General features: G+C 42.8%; 1 protein-coding gene and 1 pseudogene across 1 annotated transcript; both read left to right on the top strand.

Moving 5' to 3' along the window:
* The first annotated feature begins 1,140 nt into the window (after positions 1-1,140).
* LOC115524230 (proline-rich protein 23A-like) lies at positions 1,141-1,889 on the top strand. The gene is given in 4 exon segments (XM_030330605.1): positions 1,141-1,154; positions 1,156-1,211; positions 1,214-1,861; positions 1,864-1,889. Coding segments are annotated over 4 exon segments (744 nt in total).
* A 9,545-nt stretch (positions 1,890-11,434) lies between these two features.
* LOC115522816 lies at positions 11,435-12,223 on the top strand (annotated as a pseudogene).
* The last annotated feature ends 9,763 nt before the right edge of the window (positions 12,224-21,986 follow it).

Raw genomic sequence — 21,986 nt, 5'->3', positions numbered from 1 at the left:
ATTAAGTACATACAGTTTTTGTATGCCATCATACCTCATTAAAGTGCTGGTTTTCTTTGGTTTTGTTAGAAAAAGATCACTTTTAAACACTCAGTACAATGGTGAAAATGTCATAATAATTCTCAAACAACGATTTAATTATATTATTTTTTATTTTTATTATTATAATATAATTTTACAACAGCCTTAACCTTCAGGAAGAACCTGCCACAAATATTTTACTTTCGTATTGAAAAAGAAGTTTTTCGGGGCTCCTGGGTGGCTCAGTCGGTTAAGCGTCCTACTTCGGCTCAGGTCATGATCTCATAGTTTGTGAGTTCAAGTCCTGCCTTGGGCTCTGCGCTGACAGCTCAGAGCCTGGAGCCTTTTTCGGATTCTGTGTCTCCCTCTCTCTCTGCCCGCCCCTCCCCTACTCACACTACTCTCTCTCTCTCTCTCTTTCTCTCTCTCAAAAATAAATGAACATTAAAAAAATTTTAAAGAAGTTTTTCTAAAGAGAAATCAGTATTTTCCATTTACTCCTGAAATGATAGATCAAGCCCTAAAGAAATTTTATGGAGCATTTGGGTTAAGTCCATTTTATGGGGGGTGGGGGGGTGGGGAAAGTGATCTGTTTGAGTGGTCTTTTCTCTACAATGGATAAAATCACAGGAAAACATTGGTCCTAGAGGGGAACAATATTTGTAGTTCTATTACCAGTATATCTTTCTTTTTTTTCTAATAATGAGTCACACAAGTGTTCTCCCCCTTAAAGTCCTATAAAAGTATGTTCTTACCCCCCCTCGGATATTGGGCTGCACCGATCTCTACGGGGCGGAGCCTCGGAAGGGGCGGAGCTTAGTGTGACAGATAAAGACTGGTTTCTCCCTGGCACCTGCCATATCAAGGCTCAAGGCGGTCAGCGAGAGGAGCTTGGGATACGAATGCCTGAGGCCGATCCCTGCGCCACCAGAACCTGGACCGAGGGTCTCCCGGGAGGCGCCCCCAGAACTCCCGGGCACTCACTCTGCGTCGCGCCGTACCGCGCCCCGCCGCGCCCCGCCGCCTCACCTGTCGTCGAGACCTGTCACTGCGTGCAGGACCAGCCCCTCACGCCCTCCGCCAGGCCCCAGCAGCGCCACCCTCAGCGCCGTCCAGGTCATGGGCAGCCGGCCCCAGCCCCAGCGCCTACCCTGCGCCCTGTTTCGGACCGTCGACCGGAGGACCCGGCCCCCCAAGCGCAGACGAACCGAGGAGCTTGCTGGCCTGGAAGGCCTGGAGGGGCCCCCGGCCGCCGGCGCCCTCACCTCCGTGGTGGTCCTGGCCACGGGATGTGCCCTGCAGATGTCCCTGGACGACGTCGACCTGGTGCTGGAGCCCGAGCCCACGTCGGTCCTGCAAGTGTCTGTCGGAGAGCTCACCCTGCTGCTGGTTCCCGAGGCCCTCCTGCGCTCAGGAGAGCAGGGCCACTCGCTTGTCGGCCTGGAACCCGGCGCTTTCCTGGGAGCGCCTGGGCACGACGTCGCCGTCAAGCAAGGATTCTTCCGCGCATCTGTCGCACAGATGGACGCCCAAGAAGAGGTCTACGAGGAAGACGCGGACCCCGCGTTCCTGCACCCTCGGATGGACCCTGCAGCCGGCTCCGTCGCTGGGCTCCGCCCCTGCGCGGGAAGCGTGGCCAACCCCTACCCTGTGGGCCAGGTACCAGAGCCCCGGTCTTGGGCCCCCACTCCTAGTCCAGAGAGACGCTCTTCTTTCCGCTACTTCAACCTGGACGTCCACCTTCTGGAGCCCTTCCCCAACTCGCCACTCCAACCTCTACCTCCCTCTCCGAGTCCAGGTCCCCACGCGCGCCCCCAGCGCCCTCCGGGTCCTTCTCGCAAGGCCGGAGACGCCTGTTCCAGGAATGAATTGCCCGCGCTCCCTGTGCGCCTCCCCCCCCACTCCCGCCACACACCACGATTTTGGCAACCCGCCTGGAGGCCCTATGGCATTCCCAGCACCCTGTGCACTGGATATTCCGCAACCTGGAAACTGTGCACCTCAGGTACAAGCAATTCCTTTTTCCGTGCAGACTGGCCATCGTAGCAGATGAAGATGTCAGAAAGAGAAAGGATTCTGGATCTTATCTTTGAAGTCGAAAATCTGCCCAGAGATACCAATGTGTTTTCAGAACTCTGGGCTTCTTTACAAGAAAGACCCCTCCATTCCCCCTCGTTTTACGTCAGTTATTTTCTGTCAAACTCTACTCTTTCTCCAGCACTACATCGTTGGTCTCCTGGTTCTCCCCAAATCAAGAAATCACTGGATTTCTCATGTGAGATTTAGCCATGGCTTTTCAATTTCTTGGTGTTTCCACCTGCTTTTCTCAGAAACTGCAAAACAGTATGATGGTTACCATACATAATAGTATAATGTTTGTTCATAGCTACATCTCCACCGCCTGAAGTTCTCTTCCAATCAATTCCCTTTTCGTTGTGAGTAAATCTTAGATCTTATCAGATGTTTTCAGCATGCATTGGGATATGTATCTCTTTTTTTTTTTTTTTTGTATTTCTCTTTTAAATCTCGTGATCAGTAATTTCAAGCAATAGACTGATGTAAAATGTTTGCATTCCTGCTATTCCACATAGAAATGGAAAGTTTTATACCTTTCCAATTCTACCCTGAGTTTTTTCTTATGTAAATCAAATTTTTAATTTTTTTAAATTAATGTATTACCATATTTGTTTCATCTATTTATAAATAAAGTACTACTGGTAATGCTGAAGTCAACAAAATGACTTTTTTTTTGAGAGAGAGAGAGAGAGAGCGCGCGTGTGTGTGTGCGGCGCGCGCGCGCGCATGCGCCTGCGCAGGGGGACGGGATTAGAGGAAGATGGAGAGAAGAATCTTAAGGAGGCTCCACCTACAGCAGGGAGCCTGAGGGAGGGGCTAGATCTCAAGATCCTGAGATCCAGACCTCAGCCGGAAATCAAGAGTCTGAATGCTTAACTGAATGAGCCACTCAAGGTCCCCATTTCATTTTTAAAGAACATCAATACTCTTTCAGTTTGCCAACATGCCTTATTAATTCTTCTGTCCCCTTTTATTCTCCTACTACATTCTCAATTCTAGCCTCAATTTTCTTCTTGCTAAAGAATATCCTTTAATAGTTCTTTCCACTAGATCCTATGTGTAGTAAAACTATCTTGGTTTTGTAAGTCTGAACATGCTTACGTGTAGTAAACTCTATTAGTCTTACATGTCTGAAAATGTTATAGTACACATTCATTCTTAATTCTAAAGTGATATTTAACTACTTTGAATATATTCATTGTTGTTCTGCCTTTTTTGTTGCCATTGTAGGCAAGAAGTCTTCTGCCAATCAATGGTTATTTTTATATTTGATTCTGCTGTTAATTTTAGCATATTTTTTAATGTTTTCTTTCCCTCTGGTGTCCTACAGTTTTACTGTAATATCTGTGGGGTATATTCTATTTTATTTGGCTTGATGAAATTTGATTAACTATCATTATGGAAAATTTTCTCTTGCCTGGAATCCCACAAAATCTTGGACTCTATCTCTTGAAATATCCCATATATCCTTCTGTATGGAAATCTAATCAGATATAATGGCATCACTCAATCTCCCATGACTCTTAACATATTTAGAGTGTGTCAATTTCATATTTCTTTATTCTTTAATCTAATTAACTGATCTTTTTTTCAACAGCATCCAGTGTTCTGTTTTACATCTGCAAGAAAGTTCTCATTTCAAAGACTACATTTTTTCTTTTAAAGATTTTTACTTCCTTTCCATTTCAACACTTCCCCGTTTGGTATCATAAACTTTTGTTTTTTATTTCATAGATGGTATTCCATCTTTTATATTCTAAAAATTTTAACATTAATTTAAAACTCAATTAATTCAATTCCCTCACAGGTGGAATCTCCTATTTGCTTTTAATCACGTGAGATTGCCTTGTGTTCTTGGTAATTTTCACTGGCGGGCACATTTCAAGTGGAAATTCATCTTCTGTATCCCACAGTTAGAATTTTTAGTTTCTACTTCCTGGTGGACCATAACTCAGAACCAAGGATTGTGGGACTCTTATAACTTGTCTCCCTAGATTTTAGTTTCAGTACCACAAATACATCAAAATATCAGCTGTCCATTCAGAGATTGGATTTTCTACTGTATGTCTGGCCCCTGGAGACTTGAATCTTTCTTTTAAAAGTTGATATATCTATTTAATATGGTTTAATACTTCTTTTCAGTGCTCTCTGCCTCCAGTAGAAGGAACCCCCCCTATTCTACCATTTTGTCCACAATTCCCACCACAATCATGCCTCCTCCCACCCCCATAACACAGAAATTAATCAGTCACAAGTCCTAGCCTAAACTCCTGATTATTCTAAAGACAGAAGATGCCCTTGTTTGCAAAACTAAGTCTTCTATTGCATGACTCTCCTCATCTACACTAGGAAAAACTGAGGACATCCATTTTCAACAGTATGTGAGCCAAATAGTCCAAAAATCCTCAAGAACAACACTACTGAAACTGGTGGATAAAAATTATTTTAATATTTTTAAATCATATCACAGCTTGTAAAAGAAACTGTAAGAGAGGGGCTCAGTCAGTTGAGCATCCGACTCTTGATTTCAGCTCAGGTCATGATCTCATGGTTTGTGGGTTCAGACCCCATATCAGGCTCTGTGCTGACAGTGGGGAGTCTGTTTGGGATTCTCTCTCTCCCTCCCTGTCTTCTCTTTGCCCCTCCCCAACCCCTGCTCGCTCGCTTACTCTCTCTCTCCTCTCCTCTCTCTCTCTCTCTCTCTCTCTCTCTGTGTCAAAATAAATAAATAAACATTTTAAAATGTAAGAGAAATCCTCAAAGCAAAAAATAGATGACATATCACAAATCCAGAGAGGAAAATGGGTGCTGAAACAAGAGGGTACACAGGGGTACCTAACATCCTATGGTGACCTAAAGCTTTGGTGTTAATGGCCCGTTATAAAGGATATAAAATAAAGTTCAGTAGTAACATAGCCCTGAAAAAAGCTCCAGGCTTTCAGAATGTGATGCCTCCAATAGGTAATCTAACAAGCAAAAGGGGGCGGGGGAATACATAATAAAAAGGAGATGGGATTTAAATGTATTTGTCTCAGCTTTGGCTCCAGGTAGAATGAACACAATCCACTGAGGGTGGAAGGACCCAAGTTTAAAAAGTTCTCTGGTAGGGGTGCCTGGGTGGCTCAGTCAGTTAAAGCTAAGCATCCAACTTCGGTTCAGGTCATGATCTTGGTTTGAGCCTCGCATGGAGCTCTGTGCTGACAACTCAGAGCCTGGAGCCCACTTCAGATTCTGTGTCTCCCTCTCTCTTCCCCTCCCCCACTCACTCTGTCTCTATGTCTCTCCAAAATAAATAAACTTTTAAAAAAATGTTCTCTGGTAGATGGTGAACCTGGCAATGGTAAAACAAATGTTCTCGAAGAAGAATACACCTTATTCTCAGACATAACCCTCCGGTGATTCTAAACGTATAATTCAAATCAAAGAACATGTAAGAAAACAAACCACTATAAGTGAGAATAATGACATACCCAAAACAAGAAAAAGGAGAATCAGCTCTTCAAATCATAGATGTTCATTAATTATCAGATATAAAAATATTTTTCAATAAATTTAATTTGACTCGGTACATAAAAAGGGCAACAGAAGTGTAGCTGAGAAAAAAATACCAAAAGATATGGCAGCTTTAAAAAAGAAAGAAAACTTCTAAGGATTAATATGTAAACCTGGAAGTAAGAAATACAATAAATGGGTTAAACAACAATGTAGACAGAATTGAAAATGGAAATACTGGACTAGATAAATCATCCATAAAACTAAAGACAGTAAAAACATCAGATATGAAAGGGATACTAAGAAACACTGTCAGAAAGGGAGCAGTTCTGGGGCGCCTAGGTGACTCAGTCAGTTAAGCATCCAACTCTTGATTTCAGCTCAGGTTATGATCTCATGATCAGTCAAGAGATCAAGCCCCACGTCAGACTCTGAGCTGACAGCACAGAATCTTTTTGGGATTCTCTCTCTCCTTCTCTCTCTCTGCCCCTCCCCCTGCTTGTGCTCTCTCTCTCTCTTTCTCTCTCTCAAAATAAATAGCTTTTAAAAGAAAAGAAAAGGAGCAGCTCTACATGATTGTTGGAGATAGAGAGGGAGAACACAGAGAATAGGGAAGTACCATTATTCACAGAGATAATGAATGAGAATTCTCCAGATGTGATGATAGAAAAAATCATTCATTCATTCATTCATTCATTCAACAAATATGTACTAAGTGCTAGGTATGTACCAGGCATTTTCCAAACTCTGAGAATACAGAGAATAAAACAGTTAAAAAATCACTATTTTCAGGGCACCTGGGTGGCTCAGCCGGTTGAGCGTCTGACTTCAGCCCAGGTCATGATCCCCCGGTTCGTGGGTTCAAGCCCCGTGTCAGCTCTGTGTTGAACGCTCAGAGCCTGTAGCCTGCTTTGGATTCTGTGTCCCCCTCTCTCTCTGCCCCTCCCCTCCCCCGCTCATGCTCACTCTGTCTCTGTCTCTCAAAGTGAATAAATCACTATCTTCATGGAGCGGTGCCTGGTGGCTCACTCAGTTAAGTGTCCGACTCTTGGTTTCTGCTCAGGTCATGATCTCAGGGTTCATGGGATCAACCCCGCATCTGGCTTTGCACTGCAATGCAGAGCCTACTTGGGATTCTCTGTCACCCTCTCTCTCTGCCCCTCCCCCAGTCACACTGTCTCCATCTCTCTCAGAAGAAATAAACTTAAAAAGAAATTTTTTAAAAAAATCACTGTCTTCATGGAATACAATTCACACGAGAAATAACACTGCCTTACATTAAAGTAGTCCATAGTCATAAGAGGAGAGGTATGAAGCAGTGTGTAGTTGGTTGGATATTTTTGAAGATAGAGAAAACTAGATTTCTTGATGTAAAAGATGAAAGAGTCAAGGGTAACAAAAGGAAAACTCGAGAGTTTGGGGCCTGGGTACAAAAGGATGGAAGTGTTATTCTCTAAGATTTGGAAAGACCCTGAGGGAACAGGTATAGAAAAACTGAGATACATTTAGTTTTGAACATGTGTCATTTGAAGTGCCTCTTACATATCCAGGTAGAGATGCTGACTAGGAAGTGAGATAGGGAGTCTGGATTGCATGAGAGTTGAACAGGATGGAGACATACCAGTATTCTGGAAGAACCACCTAAGTATATTTTGAAATTGCCAGGAATTATGAAAGCATCAAAATGGGAGAGAGTGACAGAAAGCCAAGAGTAAATACCATTTAAGGAAAGGAGAGGAGCCCTGTTGGGAGTAGAGGGGAGTTGGAAGGGTAGAGGACTGCACCAACACAGATTAGACGCTGGCTACACTCTGATGACATGAAATTCAGGAAGGATGAATAAATGTTTGGGGAGCATCAATGAGGAGCAAGAAGAACATGTATCAGACGTCTAGATCAGTACTAAGGGTGTGGGAGAAAAACAGGTTCCACTTCAGAAGCCTCTAGGGAAAGCACGGTACTCAGAAGATTTCAGTTATAGTAGAAAGTTAAAGGTAATATCAGGGGAGTTGAAGATTTTTCACCGTGATTGACTATGGACTCCAGAAGGCAAAATGAAGAAAAAGTGTAGGAGATGTAGAAGAATGGAAGGTAGAAAATACCATACACTGGGTGTTTGAGGATTTAAATCTGGGATATGAGGATGAACAGATTCCTACCATGAACAAAAGTAAAATGAGATTATTCTTCATGACCCTAAGGCAGATAGCAGTAGCAAGACTTTCAGCACTGAAGATGGAGAAAAAGAAACATTTCCAATAATACATAGTTCTGGCTACAGTATGGTGTCCTCATTCAGAAAGCACAATAACTTTCAAGATTGATACGTTTAAATTACATATTTAGGTGGATTCTTGTAAGCCCAAAAATTCAAAGAGAGTACTTTTTGTACACAGAAAGAAAAGACAACTACAATGAAAAGGCAATCAATCAGACAACTCAAAACCACAATGGAAGCCAGTAAATAACAGCAGCAAAGTACTGCTAGAAAACATTTGTTTTGACCTGGGATTTTTCATTTAATGAAACTGTCTTCAAAAATAAGCATAAACAGGGGCGCCTTGGTGGCTCAGTAGGTTAAGCATCCAACTTCAGCTCAGTTCATGGTCTTGCAGTTCATGAGTTCGAGCCCCACATCGGGCTCTGTATTGACAGCTCAGAGCCTGGAGCCTGCTCAGATTCTGTGTCTCCCTCTCTCTCTAACCCTCCCCTGATCTCTCCCTCTCTCTCTCTCAAATAAACATTTTTTTAATTTTAAATGAGCATAAACAAAGATTTTGTAGACCAAAAACCTTATTATGAAAACATACCAAGTTCATTAGCATTGTGTTAATTATTATATTTCTAAATGTATCAATGTAAGTATTAAAGTATTAATTGTGTGAAATTGCTCAGGCTAGGCAATTAAATCAATGCAACAGAATAGAAAAATCAACCCAACAACAGGTAGGATAGTTCATTCAGCTGAAGGCCCCAGAAGATTAACAGCTCTTTTTCCGGTTAGTCCTATATTGCAACCAAAATAAACATATTCCAAAGAAATGTAATGTTGTGCTCTGTTAAAAATCCATAAAACCTAAAAAAAAAAGAAAGAAAGAAAAATTGAAGACAGACCCACACACAAAAAGTATGTAAGGCAGGAAATGATGCAGTTCAGTGGGGAAAGAATTTTCAACTAAAAAGTATTGGGACAATTGGTTATGAGACCAATATCTCTGATGAACATAGATGCAAAAAATCCTCAGTCACCACGGTTAAGTGGGATTGTTTCAGGGATGCAATGATAGCTCAATAACTACAAATCAATCCATATGATAAACTACATTAACAAAATGAAGGATAAAAACCATATGAATCATCTCAACAGAGACAGAAAAAGCATTTGACAAATTACAACCTCATATTCATGATAAAAACTCAACATAGTAGTTTTACAGGAAACATACCTTGACATATAAAAATCCATCTATGATGAACCCACAATTAACATTATACTCAGTGGTGAAAAGCTAAAAGCTTTCTTCTAAGATCAGGAAGAGACGGGATGTCTACTCTCACAACTTTTATTCACATAGTACTAACAGTTCTAGCCACTGCAATCAGACAATATAATAAATAAAATGCATACAAATGATGAGGAAGAAATAAAATTGTCACTATTTGCAGATGACAATATACCATATGGAAAAACAAAACGCTAAAAACTCCACCAAAAAAAAAACAAAAAAAAAACCTGTTAGAACTGACAAATGAGTTCTGTAAAGTTGCAGATATAGGAATCTCATATTAGTTGTACATCTATCACTAATAACAAAGTAGCAGAAGAAGAATTAAGAATTAAATACCTAAGGGTAAACTTAACCAAGCAGTGAAAGACCTGTACCTGAAACTATAAGAAACTGATGAAAGAACTTGAAGATGACACAAATAAATGAAAAGATATAAATGAAAAGAATGAAGATACATTCCTCATGGATTAGACGAATTAACATTGCCAAAATATCCCATACTACTCAAAGAAATCTACAGATTCAATACAATGCCTATCAGAATGCCAATAGTATTTTCACAGAACTAGAAAATTTCACAGAACTAAAATTTGTATGGAAGCTCACACACACACACACACAACACACAACACACACACAACCTGAATAGCCAAAGCAAATGTAAGAAAGAAAAACAAGCTTAAGGAATCACAACCCCATGTTTCAAAATATACTACAAGCTACAATAATCAAAACAGTATGTACTGGCACAAAAAAGGACACATATATCAATAGACAGAATTAAGAGCCCAGAAAGAAATCCACACTTACATGATAAATTAATCTATGATAAAGGATGAAAGAATATTCAATGGCAAAAAGACAGCCTCTTCAATAAAACAGTGCTGGGTAACTGGTACAACTACATAAAAAAGAATGAATCTAAAGTATTTCCTTGTACCACACACAAAAATAAACTCAAATGGATATAAAGACCTAAATGTAAGATCTGAAACAATAAAACTCCTAAAGGAAACATAGGCAGTAAACTCTTGAACATTGGCTTTAGCAGTACTATATAACCAGCCATTCATGCCACATCTTCTGTGTAATGTGTGTCGATGTTTTTGCCACCTTTGATGTTATTGAGTTTTGGGACTTTTTCTATTAATGTGTTGAAATCATCTTTTTCCATTTTGTTTCCTTTGCCTGAGGAAACAGATCCAGAAAAAATACTATTTCATTTTCTGAAATTCCTTCTTTCCTGTGAGTTTTACTAGTGAGGACTGAATAAACTAATTTTTTAAACAAGTATAATACAAGTCAGGTAGTAAGTTTAAATATATAAAGTTAACCTTAGGATATATTTTGCTACCGTTATTAATAATTACCACAGTCTGGCTTCCAACAACAACAACCACCAAAACTGCAGGTAGGAAAAACAAAACTGCAGTTAGTTTGCCTTGATCATTTTTTTAAAGCTTTTTTTTATCACAGAAAATTAGGATTTCTAATTTCTCTCCCGAATGAGAAGAATTCAAGGACCATGTGAGTGGGGCAGGGAAACAGTGATCCATGAGGAAGTAAAGGCTTTTCATATCTCCTGTAAAATCTTAGAGGACATTAGACACAGACTACTTTTTTTTGGTAAAGTTTATTTATTTATTTTGAAAGAGAGAACGTGCGAGTCAGGGGTGGCAGAGAGAGAGAGAGAGAGAGAGAGAGAGAGAGAGAGAGAGAGAGAGAATGAATTCCAAGCAGGCTCCTCAATGCCAGCACAGAGCCCCATGCGGGGCTCCAACCCAGGAACCACGAGGTCATGACCTGAACCTAAGCTTAACGGGCTGAGCCACCCAGGCGCCCCAGGCAAGGACTACTTCTTAAAGTAAACAAGCAGTTGTTTGATCCTGTGCTCTGGCTCTCCACCCCTCACCCCACCCCACCCCCCAAAACAAAGGCGATAAAGGCCAGTGGAACCCACAGGCACATCCAAGGGGTATTCTAGCTACAGTTTCTTAAACCTCCCGCTACTGCACGTTACTAAATCTAATCCCCCGTTAGGCAGGAGGCGGGGCTTATATTGAAAACCTCCTCTGCCGGTCACCTGACTTCTCCTATTAATAATTCAATGCTCACCCTGACGTGTGAGGGCCTACTCTGCGCCACAGAACCTGGACCGAGGGTCTCCCGGGAGGCGCCCCCAGAACTCCCGGCACTCACTCTGCGCCCCCGCCGCGCCCCCGCCATCTCACCTGTCGTCGAGACCTGTCACTGCGGCCAGGACCCAGCCCCTCACGCCCTCCGCAGCCCCCCCCCCTCCGCCCCCGGCAGCGCCACCCGCCAGCGCCGTCCAGGTCATGGGCAGCCGGCCCCGCAAGCCCCAGCGCCTCCCTGCGCCCTGTCCCGGACCGTCGACCGGAGGACCCGGCCCCCGCAAGCGAAGACGAACCGAGGAGCTTGCTGGCTGAAGGCCGGGAGGGGCCCACGGCCGCCGGTGCCCTCACCTCGGTGGTGGTCCTGGCCACGGGATGTGCCCTGCAGATGTCCCTGGACGACGTCGACCTGGTGCTGGAGACTGAGCCAACGTCGGTCCTGCAAGTGTCTGTCGAAGAGCTCACCCTGCTGCTGGTCCCCGAGGCCCTCCTGCGCTCAGGAGAGCAGAGCCACTCGCTTGTCTGCCTGGAACCCGGCGCTTTTCTGGGCGCGCCTGGGCACGACGTCGCCGTCAAGCAAGGATTCTTCCGCGCATCTGTCCACAGATGGCCCCCCAAGAAGAGGCCTATGAGGAAGACGCGGACCCCGCGTTCCTGTCGCCTCGGATAGACCTTGCAGCCGGCTCCGTCGCTGGGCTCCGCCCCTGCGCGGGAAGCGTGGCAACCCCCACCCTGTGGGCCAGGTACCAGAGCCCCGGTCTTGGGCCCCCACTCCTAGTCCAGAGAGACGCTCTTCTTTCCGCTACTTCAACCTGGACGTCCACCTTCTGGAGCCCTTCCCCAACTCGCCACTCCAACCTCTAACCTCCCTCTCCGAGCCCAGGTCCCCACGCGCGCCCCCAGCGCCCTCCGGGTCCTTCTCGCAAGGCCCGGAGACGCCTTGTCCGGAATGAACTGCTCCCACAATCTCTCACCACCCGGCTTCGGCACTAGTGATCCTCCAACTACACGCTGTGAACACATACACCACTCAGAGATGAAACTTCTGCCTCGTAGACAATGGGCAGCTGCAGTTTTTGTTATGTTAGTTTTTGTCTCATTTTGTTTAGCTAAATGCCTTGATCGGTAGCAGGCATGGATGGATGGGTGGGTGGGTGGGTGGATGGATGGATGGATGGATAGATAGATAGATAGATAGATAGATAGATAGATAGATAGATAGATAGAATCTGGTAAGGACCTTTAGCAGAGAGTAGACCACACATAATCAACGACGGATTTTCAGGTCCCTTGCTTGTGGTGCATGAGCTGTTTCTTCCACTTCTGTCATCTTCAGCCAACCCTATTCTTCTTGTTCACCCCTACTCTTGCTTCAAAGTCATCTCATTTTTTTTTCCAGTTTACCCCCTTTTTTCATTACCTCCCAATGCCTGTCTCCTTTCTCTCCACTTCAGGTTGTTTTTCCTTACCTTTGTAATTGTGAATTTACCTCTATGAATTCTCCAATGCCCTTGGAGGTGCTTCTGATCACCAGCTTTTGTTTGTTTGTTTGTTTGTTTGTTTGCTTTTAGCATGCTCAATATTTATAAAGAAGAGCTTTGTGAAAAAAGGCCAAGTAAACAGTAGGGAGACGAGGAGAAGTTAAAGTGCTGCAGATCCAGTGACAGCCTCAGCAACCTCTTTGGGAGCTCGGGAGTCAGAATGGCTGGTCAGCGTTGTCCCAGGGAAGGCTGAAATAGCTCTCTTCCCTCATCAATCAGCCATTGGGTGTGAGAGACCAGGGGAGGACCATAGCCCAGGGCAAGACCACTTTCTTCAGGTGAGACAGTTTCTAAAGGGCATGGCAGCCGAAGGCTGTCCATAGCACTTCTTCTAGCACTTATGGAAAAAATTTCTCATAAAGAGGATCTAGGTGGTGCATTGCACTGCCCACTGCAACATCATAATATTGATTCCTTTTATCTTAATATCTGTCTATTCACCTCCACTTATTCTGATCTTTATGATTAGCAGGAAAGAAATTATAATTTTTTTCATATAGGTCTTGAATATTTGGATAAAACCTAATCACTAATTTTCTTTTTCTCTTCTTGCTTTCTAAACTTCTTTCCCTGGACCTGGTCAATCAAGATAAATGCATACTAAATGAATGAATGAATGAATGAATGGCACACAAATGTAATGCATTGGGCTTTGGGGAAGTATTTCTAAAATTAGAATAAAAAACGGTGAAAATAATGTTTTCTTAAAGTTTACTTATTTTGAGAGAGAGAGAGCACAATTAGGGGAGGGGCAGAGAGAAAGAGACAGAGAGAGAATCCCAAGCAGGCTCTCCACTATCAGTGCAGAGCCTGATATAGGGCTCAAACTCACCAACTGTGAGATCATGACCTAAGCTGAAGTCAAATGTTTAACCGACTGAGCCACTGAGGCACCCCTGAAAATAATAGTTAATGGAAGGAGGAAAGGAAAAGCCATGACATTGTTTCATTACAGAAGCAGACTGTACACTATTCTCCTGTATTCTCCTGTAGCTAAACAGTCAAATGGGTATTTCTTTGTTTTTAAGTTTTTATTTAAATTTCAGGGAACATACAGTGTAATATTTCTTATTTAAGTTTATTTATTTATTTTGAGAGAAAGAGAGAGAGAGCATGACTGGGAAGAAGGGGCAGAGGGAGAGAGAGAGATTCCCAAGCAGGTTGTGCACTTGTCAGCACAGAGCAGAGCCCAATGTGTGACTCAAATTCACAGACCGAACCGGGAGATCATGACCTGAGCCAAAATCAAGAGTCAGATGCTTGACCGACTGAGCCCCCCAGGCACCCCAACACACAGTGTAATATTAGTTTCAAGTGTACAATATAGTGATTTAACACTTTGATACAACACCAGTGCATATCACAAGTGCACTCCTTGATCCCCATCACCTATTTCACCCATCCCCCCCATCTCCACATATGAGTGAAATCATATGGTATCTGTCTTCCTCTGACTGACTTATTTAGCTTAGCCTAATACTTTCCAGCTCCATCCATGTCATTGCAAATGGCAAGATTTCACTCTTTTTTATGGTGAATAAATATATACATATATAATACATACATATACACATACATATAGTGCACAAAATATGTGTTAAATTGGCCGTTCATGTTATCAGTAAGGCTCTGGTCAACAGTAGGCTATCAGTAGTTAATCAAAGTTACACACAGATTTTTTACTGTGTGGGGTCAGCACCCCTAATACTCTCATTGTTCAAGGGTCACCTGTATATATATGGCTCATTTCTCCCAAAGATTTCCAGTTCCATCACATGGATATACCATATTTTATTCATTAATTTATTAATGGATATTTGTGTTTATAGTTTTTAATATTACAAACAATACTGTAGTAAACATCCTCACACTTGTCATCTTATGCACCTGAGGAAGAGTTTCTGTAGGAAATATACCTAGAAATTATATTTATGGGTAGTATGGCGTGTACATATACAGTTTTGTAAGATATAGCCAAATTGTTCTCTAGAGTGGTTGTAACAATTTAAACAGCTTCTAGCAGTCTATCACCACACTGTATCACCAAACTTTAATGTTCATTTATTTCTGAGAGAGAAAGAGAGACAGAGTGCAAGTAAGGGAGGGGCAGAGAGAGAGGGAGACACAGAATCAGAAGCAGGCTCCAGGCTCTGAGCTGTCAGCTCAGAGCCTATCACAGGGCTCAAACTCATGACCCACAAGATCATGACCTGAGCCGAAGTCAGACGCTTAACCAACTGAGCCACCCAGGCGCCCCCTGTATCACCAAACTTTAAGTTGTTTGCCAATGGTACCTCATTTTTTAAAACTGCGATTCCCCAATTACTGGTAAGACGATGAAAATTTTCATGTGTAATTGGAATGATACTTTAAAAATAATTTCAGATATATTTTCATATACTGCAAATCTTACTCTCAACTTCTCACTCATTAAATCTAATGTCTTTAACCTTTTCAGTGGATAAGACAAGTACACCCTAGATTAAAGCAGTTAGCTGTCAGTCCAGAGTTTCAAGCTGACTCTTTTTAGCCCATTACTAGGTAAATATGAGAATCAGTTTTCTCCAGGCAGAAAAATTGTTATCTTAATTTCCTAAGCAACCTTCAAATATCAACAGCCAATTTTGGAAATTGGAACATAGAGTTTTAATAGAAACCATTAAGCAGAGAAGACAGAGGAGTTCTAACTGGGCAAGAATGGAAAGAAAAAAAGGCCAGTCTTACCTAAGAGTAGTATGTGGAAAGGAAAAGAGGGACAGATTTAAGAGTGTAAGCATTCATCACTCACGTGTCTCATGGCTTTCACCTTCTATAAGTGAAAACTCTTCACAATGGTTTAGGAGAAGGCCAAGAAAAAGGAGGTTTTGGGGGTGCCTGGGTGACTCAATCAGTTAAGTATCTGACTCTTGACCTCAGTTTCGGTCATAATCTCACGGTTGGTGAGATTGAGCCTTGAGCCCCCGCATCCAGCTCCATGCTGTCAGCTTGGAATTTCCTCTCTCCCTCTTTCTCTGCCCCTTCCCCCCTCAAAAACAAATAAATAAACATTAACAAAATAAAATTATATATGTGTGTGTCTGTGGATATATATATATATATAAATGCAGCTGGCTGACTCTGTCAGAAGGGCATGCAACTTTTGATTTCAAGGTTGTGAGTTGTTCGAGTCCTATGTTGGGTGTAGAAATTACTTAAATGTAAAAAAAATTAATAAATAAAATGAAAATTGAAAAATAAAAATATATATTAAAAATAGTTCTTTTGGAATACTAGAGTATTATTTAGTTTCTTCACTCTATTGCTGGATATATTTTAGTTTGAAGGTACTGCATCCATTTGAACTTCTTGCTGAAAAAGAAAACAGAATCCTCAAATTCATCCTTTTAAAAAATGATCACATCTAACTTGGTTTACCTATGGTCAGGGTGAAGGAGCAGCGAGGATGGTGGGATTGGACAGGGGCAGAAGATGGAGATATTGTAGGACAGGATAATCATGCTATGGAGAAGGTGGGGGCCAGGGCTACAGTAGCACATTAGCCCATGTTAACAATGAGGAAACAAAATTGTGCTGGATGGGCAGTCCTGCTGGGGCTTTTAATTCTGACATTAGTCATAGGTACTTCATCTCAAAAACTCTGCTTACCAAGAACCTATTGTATCAAGAAGTATTACAAAGCAGTAATCATCAAGACAGTATGGTACTGGCACAAAAACAGACACTCAGATCAATGGATCAGAATAGAGAACCCAGAAATGGACCCACAAACGTATGGGCAACTAATCTTTGACAAAGCAGGAAAGAATATCCAATGGAATAGACAGTGTCTTCAGCAAATGGTGCTGGGACAACTGGACAGCGACATGCAGAAGAATGAAACTGGACCACTTTCTCACACCATACACAAAAATAAACTCAAAATGGATGAAAGACCTAAATGTGAGACAAGAAGCCATCAAAATCCTCAAGGAGAAAGCAGGCAAAAAAAACCTCTTTGACATCGGCCGCGGCAACTTCTTACTCAACACATCTCTGGAGGCAGGAGAAACAAAAGCAAAAATAATCTATTAGAATCTCATCAAAATAAAAAGCTTCTGCACAGCAAAGGAAACAGTCAACAAAACTAAAAAGCAACCAAAAGAATGGGAGAAGATATTTGCAAACAACATATCAGATAAAGGGTTAGTATCCAAAATCTATAAAGAACTTATCAAATTCAACACCAAAAAACCAAATAATCCAGTGAATAAATGGGCAAAAGACATGAATAGACACTTCTCCAAAGAAGACATACAGATGGCTAGCAGACACATGAAAAAATGTTCAACATCACTCATCATCAGGGAAATACAAATCAAAACCACAATGAGATACCACCTCACACCTGTCAAATGGCTAACATTAACAACTCAGGCAACAAAAGATGTTGGTGAGGATATGGAGAAAGAGGATTTCTTTTGAACTGCTGGTGGGAACACAAACTGGTGCAGCCACTCTGGAAAACAGTATGGAGGTTCCTCAAAAAATTAAAAATAGAACTACCATACAACCCAGCAATTGCACTACTAGCTATTTATCTAAGGGATACAGGTGTGCTGTTTTGGAGGGGCACATGCACCCCAATGTTTATAGCAATGCTATTGACAATAGCCAAAGTATGAAAAGAGCCCAAATGTCCATTAACAGATGAATGGATAAAAAAGATGTGGTATATGTATACAATGGAGTATTACTCAGCAATCAAAAAGAATGAAATTTTGCCATTTACAACTACGTGGATGGAACTAGAGGGTATTATGCTAAGTGAAATTAGTCAGGGAAATACAAATATCATATAACTTCACTAATATGAGGAATTTAAGATACAAAATGGATGAACATAAGTGAAAGGAAGCAAAAATAATATAAAAACAGGAGGGGGACAAAACATAAGAGATTCTTAAATATAGAGAACAAACAGATGGTTGCTGGAGGGATTGGGGGGGTGGGCTAAATGGGTAAGGGACATATTGGACAAAGGACTAGTATCCAAAATCTATAAAGAACTCACCAAACTCCACACCCGAAAAACAAATAATCCAGTGAAGAAATGGGCAGAAGACATGAATAGACACTTCTCTAAAGAAGACATCCAGATGGCCAACAGGCACATGAAAAGATGCTCAATGTCGCTCCTCATCAGGGAATACAAATCAAAACCACACTCAGATATCACCTCACACCTGTCAGAGTGGCTAAAATGAACAAATCAGGAGACTATAGGTGCTGGAGAGGATGTGGGGAAACGGGAACCCTCTTGCACTGTTGGTGGGAATGCAAACTGGTGCAGTCACTCTGGAAAACAGTGTAGAGGTTCCTCAAAAAATTAAAAATAGATCTACCCTATGACCCAGCAATAGCACTGCTAGGAATTTACCCAAGAGATACGGAAGTGCTGATGCATAGGGGCACTTGGACCCCAATGTTTATAGCAGCACTCTCAACAATAGCCAAATTATGGGAAGAGCCTAAATGTCCATCAACTGATGAATGGATAAAGAAATTGTGGTTTATATACACAATGGAGTAGTACATGGCAATGAGAAAGGATGAAATATGGCCCTTTGTAGCAACGTGGATGGAACTGGAGAGTGTTATGCTAAGTGAAACAAGTCATACAGAGAAAGACAGATACCATATGTTTTCACTCTAATGTGGATCCTAAGTAACTTAAGAGAAGACCATGGGGGAAGGGAAGGGGAAAAAAAAAGAGAGTGAGGGAAGCAAACCATAAGAGACTCTTAAAGACTGGGAATAAACTGAGGGTTGATGGGGAGTGGGAGGGAGGGGAAAGTTGGTGATGGGCATTAAGGAGGGCACCTGTTGGGATGAACACTGGGTGTTGTATGGAAACCAATTTGACAATAAATTTCATATTTAAAAAATGAAATAAATAAATAAAAATTAATTTTTTAAGAAAAAGAACCTATTGTACTTTCTTTGGACGAAGAATGCTTTCTGGGCATGACAATCACACATGCACACACACACACAGACAACGTTGTTAAAATACTATATTTTTATAAGAACTAAAGAATCAATTGTATGGCTTTCTTCAAATTAGCATAGTTCTTAAAATCTCATTTTCAAATGTCTGATGAAAAAGCATACAATAATGTTGAAAAGAATATAACTCTTTTAAATATTTTTTCCCTTCACCTCACTCACTTTTATTTTTCTTTAAAGATAATCTGCTTCATGAAGAAAGAACCATAGGTTCTTTTGACCTGATGGAATGCAAGATGATGATGGGGGGAATAGGGACGTATAGCAAGGCTTATATCTAAAAGTTTATTTAATTGAAAAAGTATTCCAAATGATATTCCTATCAAACAAATAGTCTTAGAAAGGTTTGAACATAAGCTTTACAAAAAGTGCACTGTTTTGGTGAGGGGTATGAGAAGCAAACTCTATTTTGTGGGGAAAAAAATGAAGAAAGAAAAGAAAGAAAGAAAGAAAGAAAGAAAGAAAGAAAGAAAGAGAGGAAGAAAAAGAAAATAAAGGAAGGAAGGAAGGAAGGAAGGAAGGAAGGAAGGAAGGAAGGAAGGAAGGAAAGGCAGCTTTAGAGAATTATAGTCAGCCAAGGCAGAAATAAAAGGGTGAATTATATTTCAATACAGCTATCATTTTTTAAATGTATATTGGACCATCTCACTCTTCAGCTTACAATAATGGTTCCTCAGTGTTTTTAGAATAAAAATCTAATTTCTTACCAAAAAGAAAAGAAAGGAAGAAAAGATGAGTCCACAGACTTCTAGTCCAAGCTGCTCTATAACGGATTTATTGTCACTCAAACTGTCTGTGTCTCAGTTTTCTTTGCTCTAATGAGATATTATAGTGTGTTTCTCTGGAGGGATCCATCAGCTGGTGTGTGTGCCTAGAGAAATCCACGCAAGGAATCATTTGCCCCCTGCTCCGCAGAGACTTAACATGAACTCTGGCTCTAATATGAACTCTGTTCTGAGCTGGGTTCCTTTTAAATCCACTCATCAAGCTGAGGCTGTCACAGGCTTAAAGCCCCCAAGCTAAGCCTGCACAGAGACCCCTGAAAACACAGGCAAGAATAAACAACTGAACCAACAGTCCCTGTCGTGCTCATTAGTAGGGGCCTTTGGACATTTCCCACAGGTTTCTTCCTTTTCCTGTCAGATTGGCAAAGGGTCCAGGACATTGTTTCTTATTATCCTGCGGCCCTCTAATTTCAGTCCCATCCTCCACTAACCTGTCCATCAAACTCAGGTAGGCAAGAGAGACTCACTTTCCCAGAGGCCTTGTCAGAGGCCTGGCCTCCCTTCCTCTCCCTCCCCTCCCCTCCCCCACAGACCTCTGGACACAGCATTCCAGAAGCTTCCATGCCTTCCCTGACCACTGACCATGACTATCTGGGGCAAGTCTGAACAGGGAACTGAAATAATAGCAGCTGATGTTGGGCATGTGCTATGTACGGACATTTCTCAAACATGATTTCATTCAAGCTGCTACTAGCCCTATTGTTATCCTCATTTTACAGATAAGAAAACTGGGGCTCATAGGATATTAAAATGGGGTGCCCAAAGTCTCACAGCTTTTACCAGTGAAGCTTCCCTCTTTCAGGAGAGATCTAGAAGGACAGCAGCCCAGAGGGCCCTCCCTGGATAGTCTCATGAGGCTGCCCTGTCCAAAAGCAGGAAAGCACTGAGACTTCTAAAAATCCCTCCCTGGGAGAATCAGGCAATGATGAAGGGGAAGAGCCGGGTAGCACTCAGAGGAGAGAACTGCTGCAAGCTTTAAAGAAAGCCTTCACATCTGGGAGGGAGGGAGTCTTAGGCACACGGACTCTGGAACGATACAAGTTACTAGTCATCTGGTTTCCTTGAGCGGCCTGACTGTGCAAATCCCTCCTGGTCTTGGGACTTCATTATCCCCAACTCTCAAAGAGGCAGGCATCAGGCTAGATTCCTTCAGGCAAAAGCCAGGAAACATCCATGACGGGCCAGAGTAGAGGGTGAAAAAAGTACGGGAAAGAGGAAAAGAGGTAGAATATGGGAAAGAAGGCCAATCTCACCTGGCCAACTCCCACTCAGCCTGCCTCTCATAGGAAGCCTTCCCTGAACCTCACCCCTGTGGCCCTTTTCTGGGCTCCACTCTAGCTTTCAGCCGGAGCCCAGCACAAGGCCTGTTCCCGGTGGTGGGAATGTTGGCGAAGTGAAGAAGCAAACTTCAAGGGAGAGGATACATGAACAAAATGAGCGGCCTCCCCTGTGGGGCCAGCAGGTGCTGGGAAAGCCCCGTGGAATCGGGCTGACTCGGCATGTGGATCAATGATGTGTGAGTATATAAAAGAGTGAGTTGGTGAAAGAAGGACCAAGACTGGGCAGCTGCCTCCCCAGAAGGGCTTGGGAAGGGACACGCCAGCTGGCTGGTTCTGGGGGCAGAGGCCAGAGTCTGGGGCCCAGAGGCAGGTCCAGAAATGAAGTTCTGCAGCCATGCTAAGTTCCCCAGAGGCCTGAGTCAGGAGCTAAGGTTTAGAGGGACGCATGAAGAAGCCAGAAAGCCAGAGCAAGTGGGAAGACACCCCTTGACGCCCCAACTCTGCACTTTACTAACTCTTGCTCATCCTCCCACAGTCAGCTAACTGCTTCTGACGGCCTGTGCTAACATCCTTCCCCCATTATGAACTGCTAAACCCCAGCGTGGCCCCTCCCCCTCCTTCCATCAGAGTTTTCATTAAACGTTCAGCATCTGATTGCTTTCCCCATAGGGTCTATTCACTCTGTGAGGGCAGGGACAGTGCCCTGTCCCACTGAATGGCCACCCCCAGCCTTGGGTCTGGCACATGGTAGGCACTCGGGAAGTACTTGTCGAATGCAAAAACGAGTGAAAGAAGGCAGAGGAGGTCCTCTCAGGGCCCTGATAGAAGGAGGCCTGCAGAGGATGGATGGGGGGTGGGGGGGTGGGGGAGTGGCACCCCTGTCACCAGTCAGGCAGTTTGCCCCCAGAAGCACAGAGGAAGAAACCAGGCTGACAGCCGCTCAGCCACTTGGCATGCTCCAAGCAGCCTGTCAGGGATTCTTTGACCTGGCTTGAGCGCAGAGCAGCCTGTCAGGGATTCTTTGACCTGGCTTGAGTGCAGAGCTGGGAAACTATTTTAACCAACTTGCCTTGCTGGGGCCTGACATCATGCCGCCCATTTTCCC

This window comes from Lynx canadensis, chromosome C2, assembly GCF_007474595.2.
Source record: "Lynx canadensis isolate LIC74 chromosome C2, mLynCan4.pri.v2, whole genome shotgun sequence".
NCBI classification, from domain to species: domain Eukaryota; kingdom Metazoa; phylum Chordata; class Mammalia; order Carnivora; family Felidae; genus Lynx; species Lynx canadensis.
Note: the sequence above shows the minus strand (reverse complement) of the source record. Positions and strands in the feature narration are given on the sequence as shown.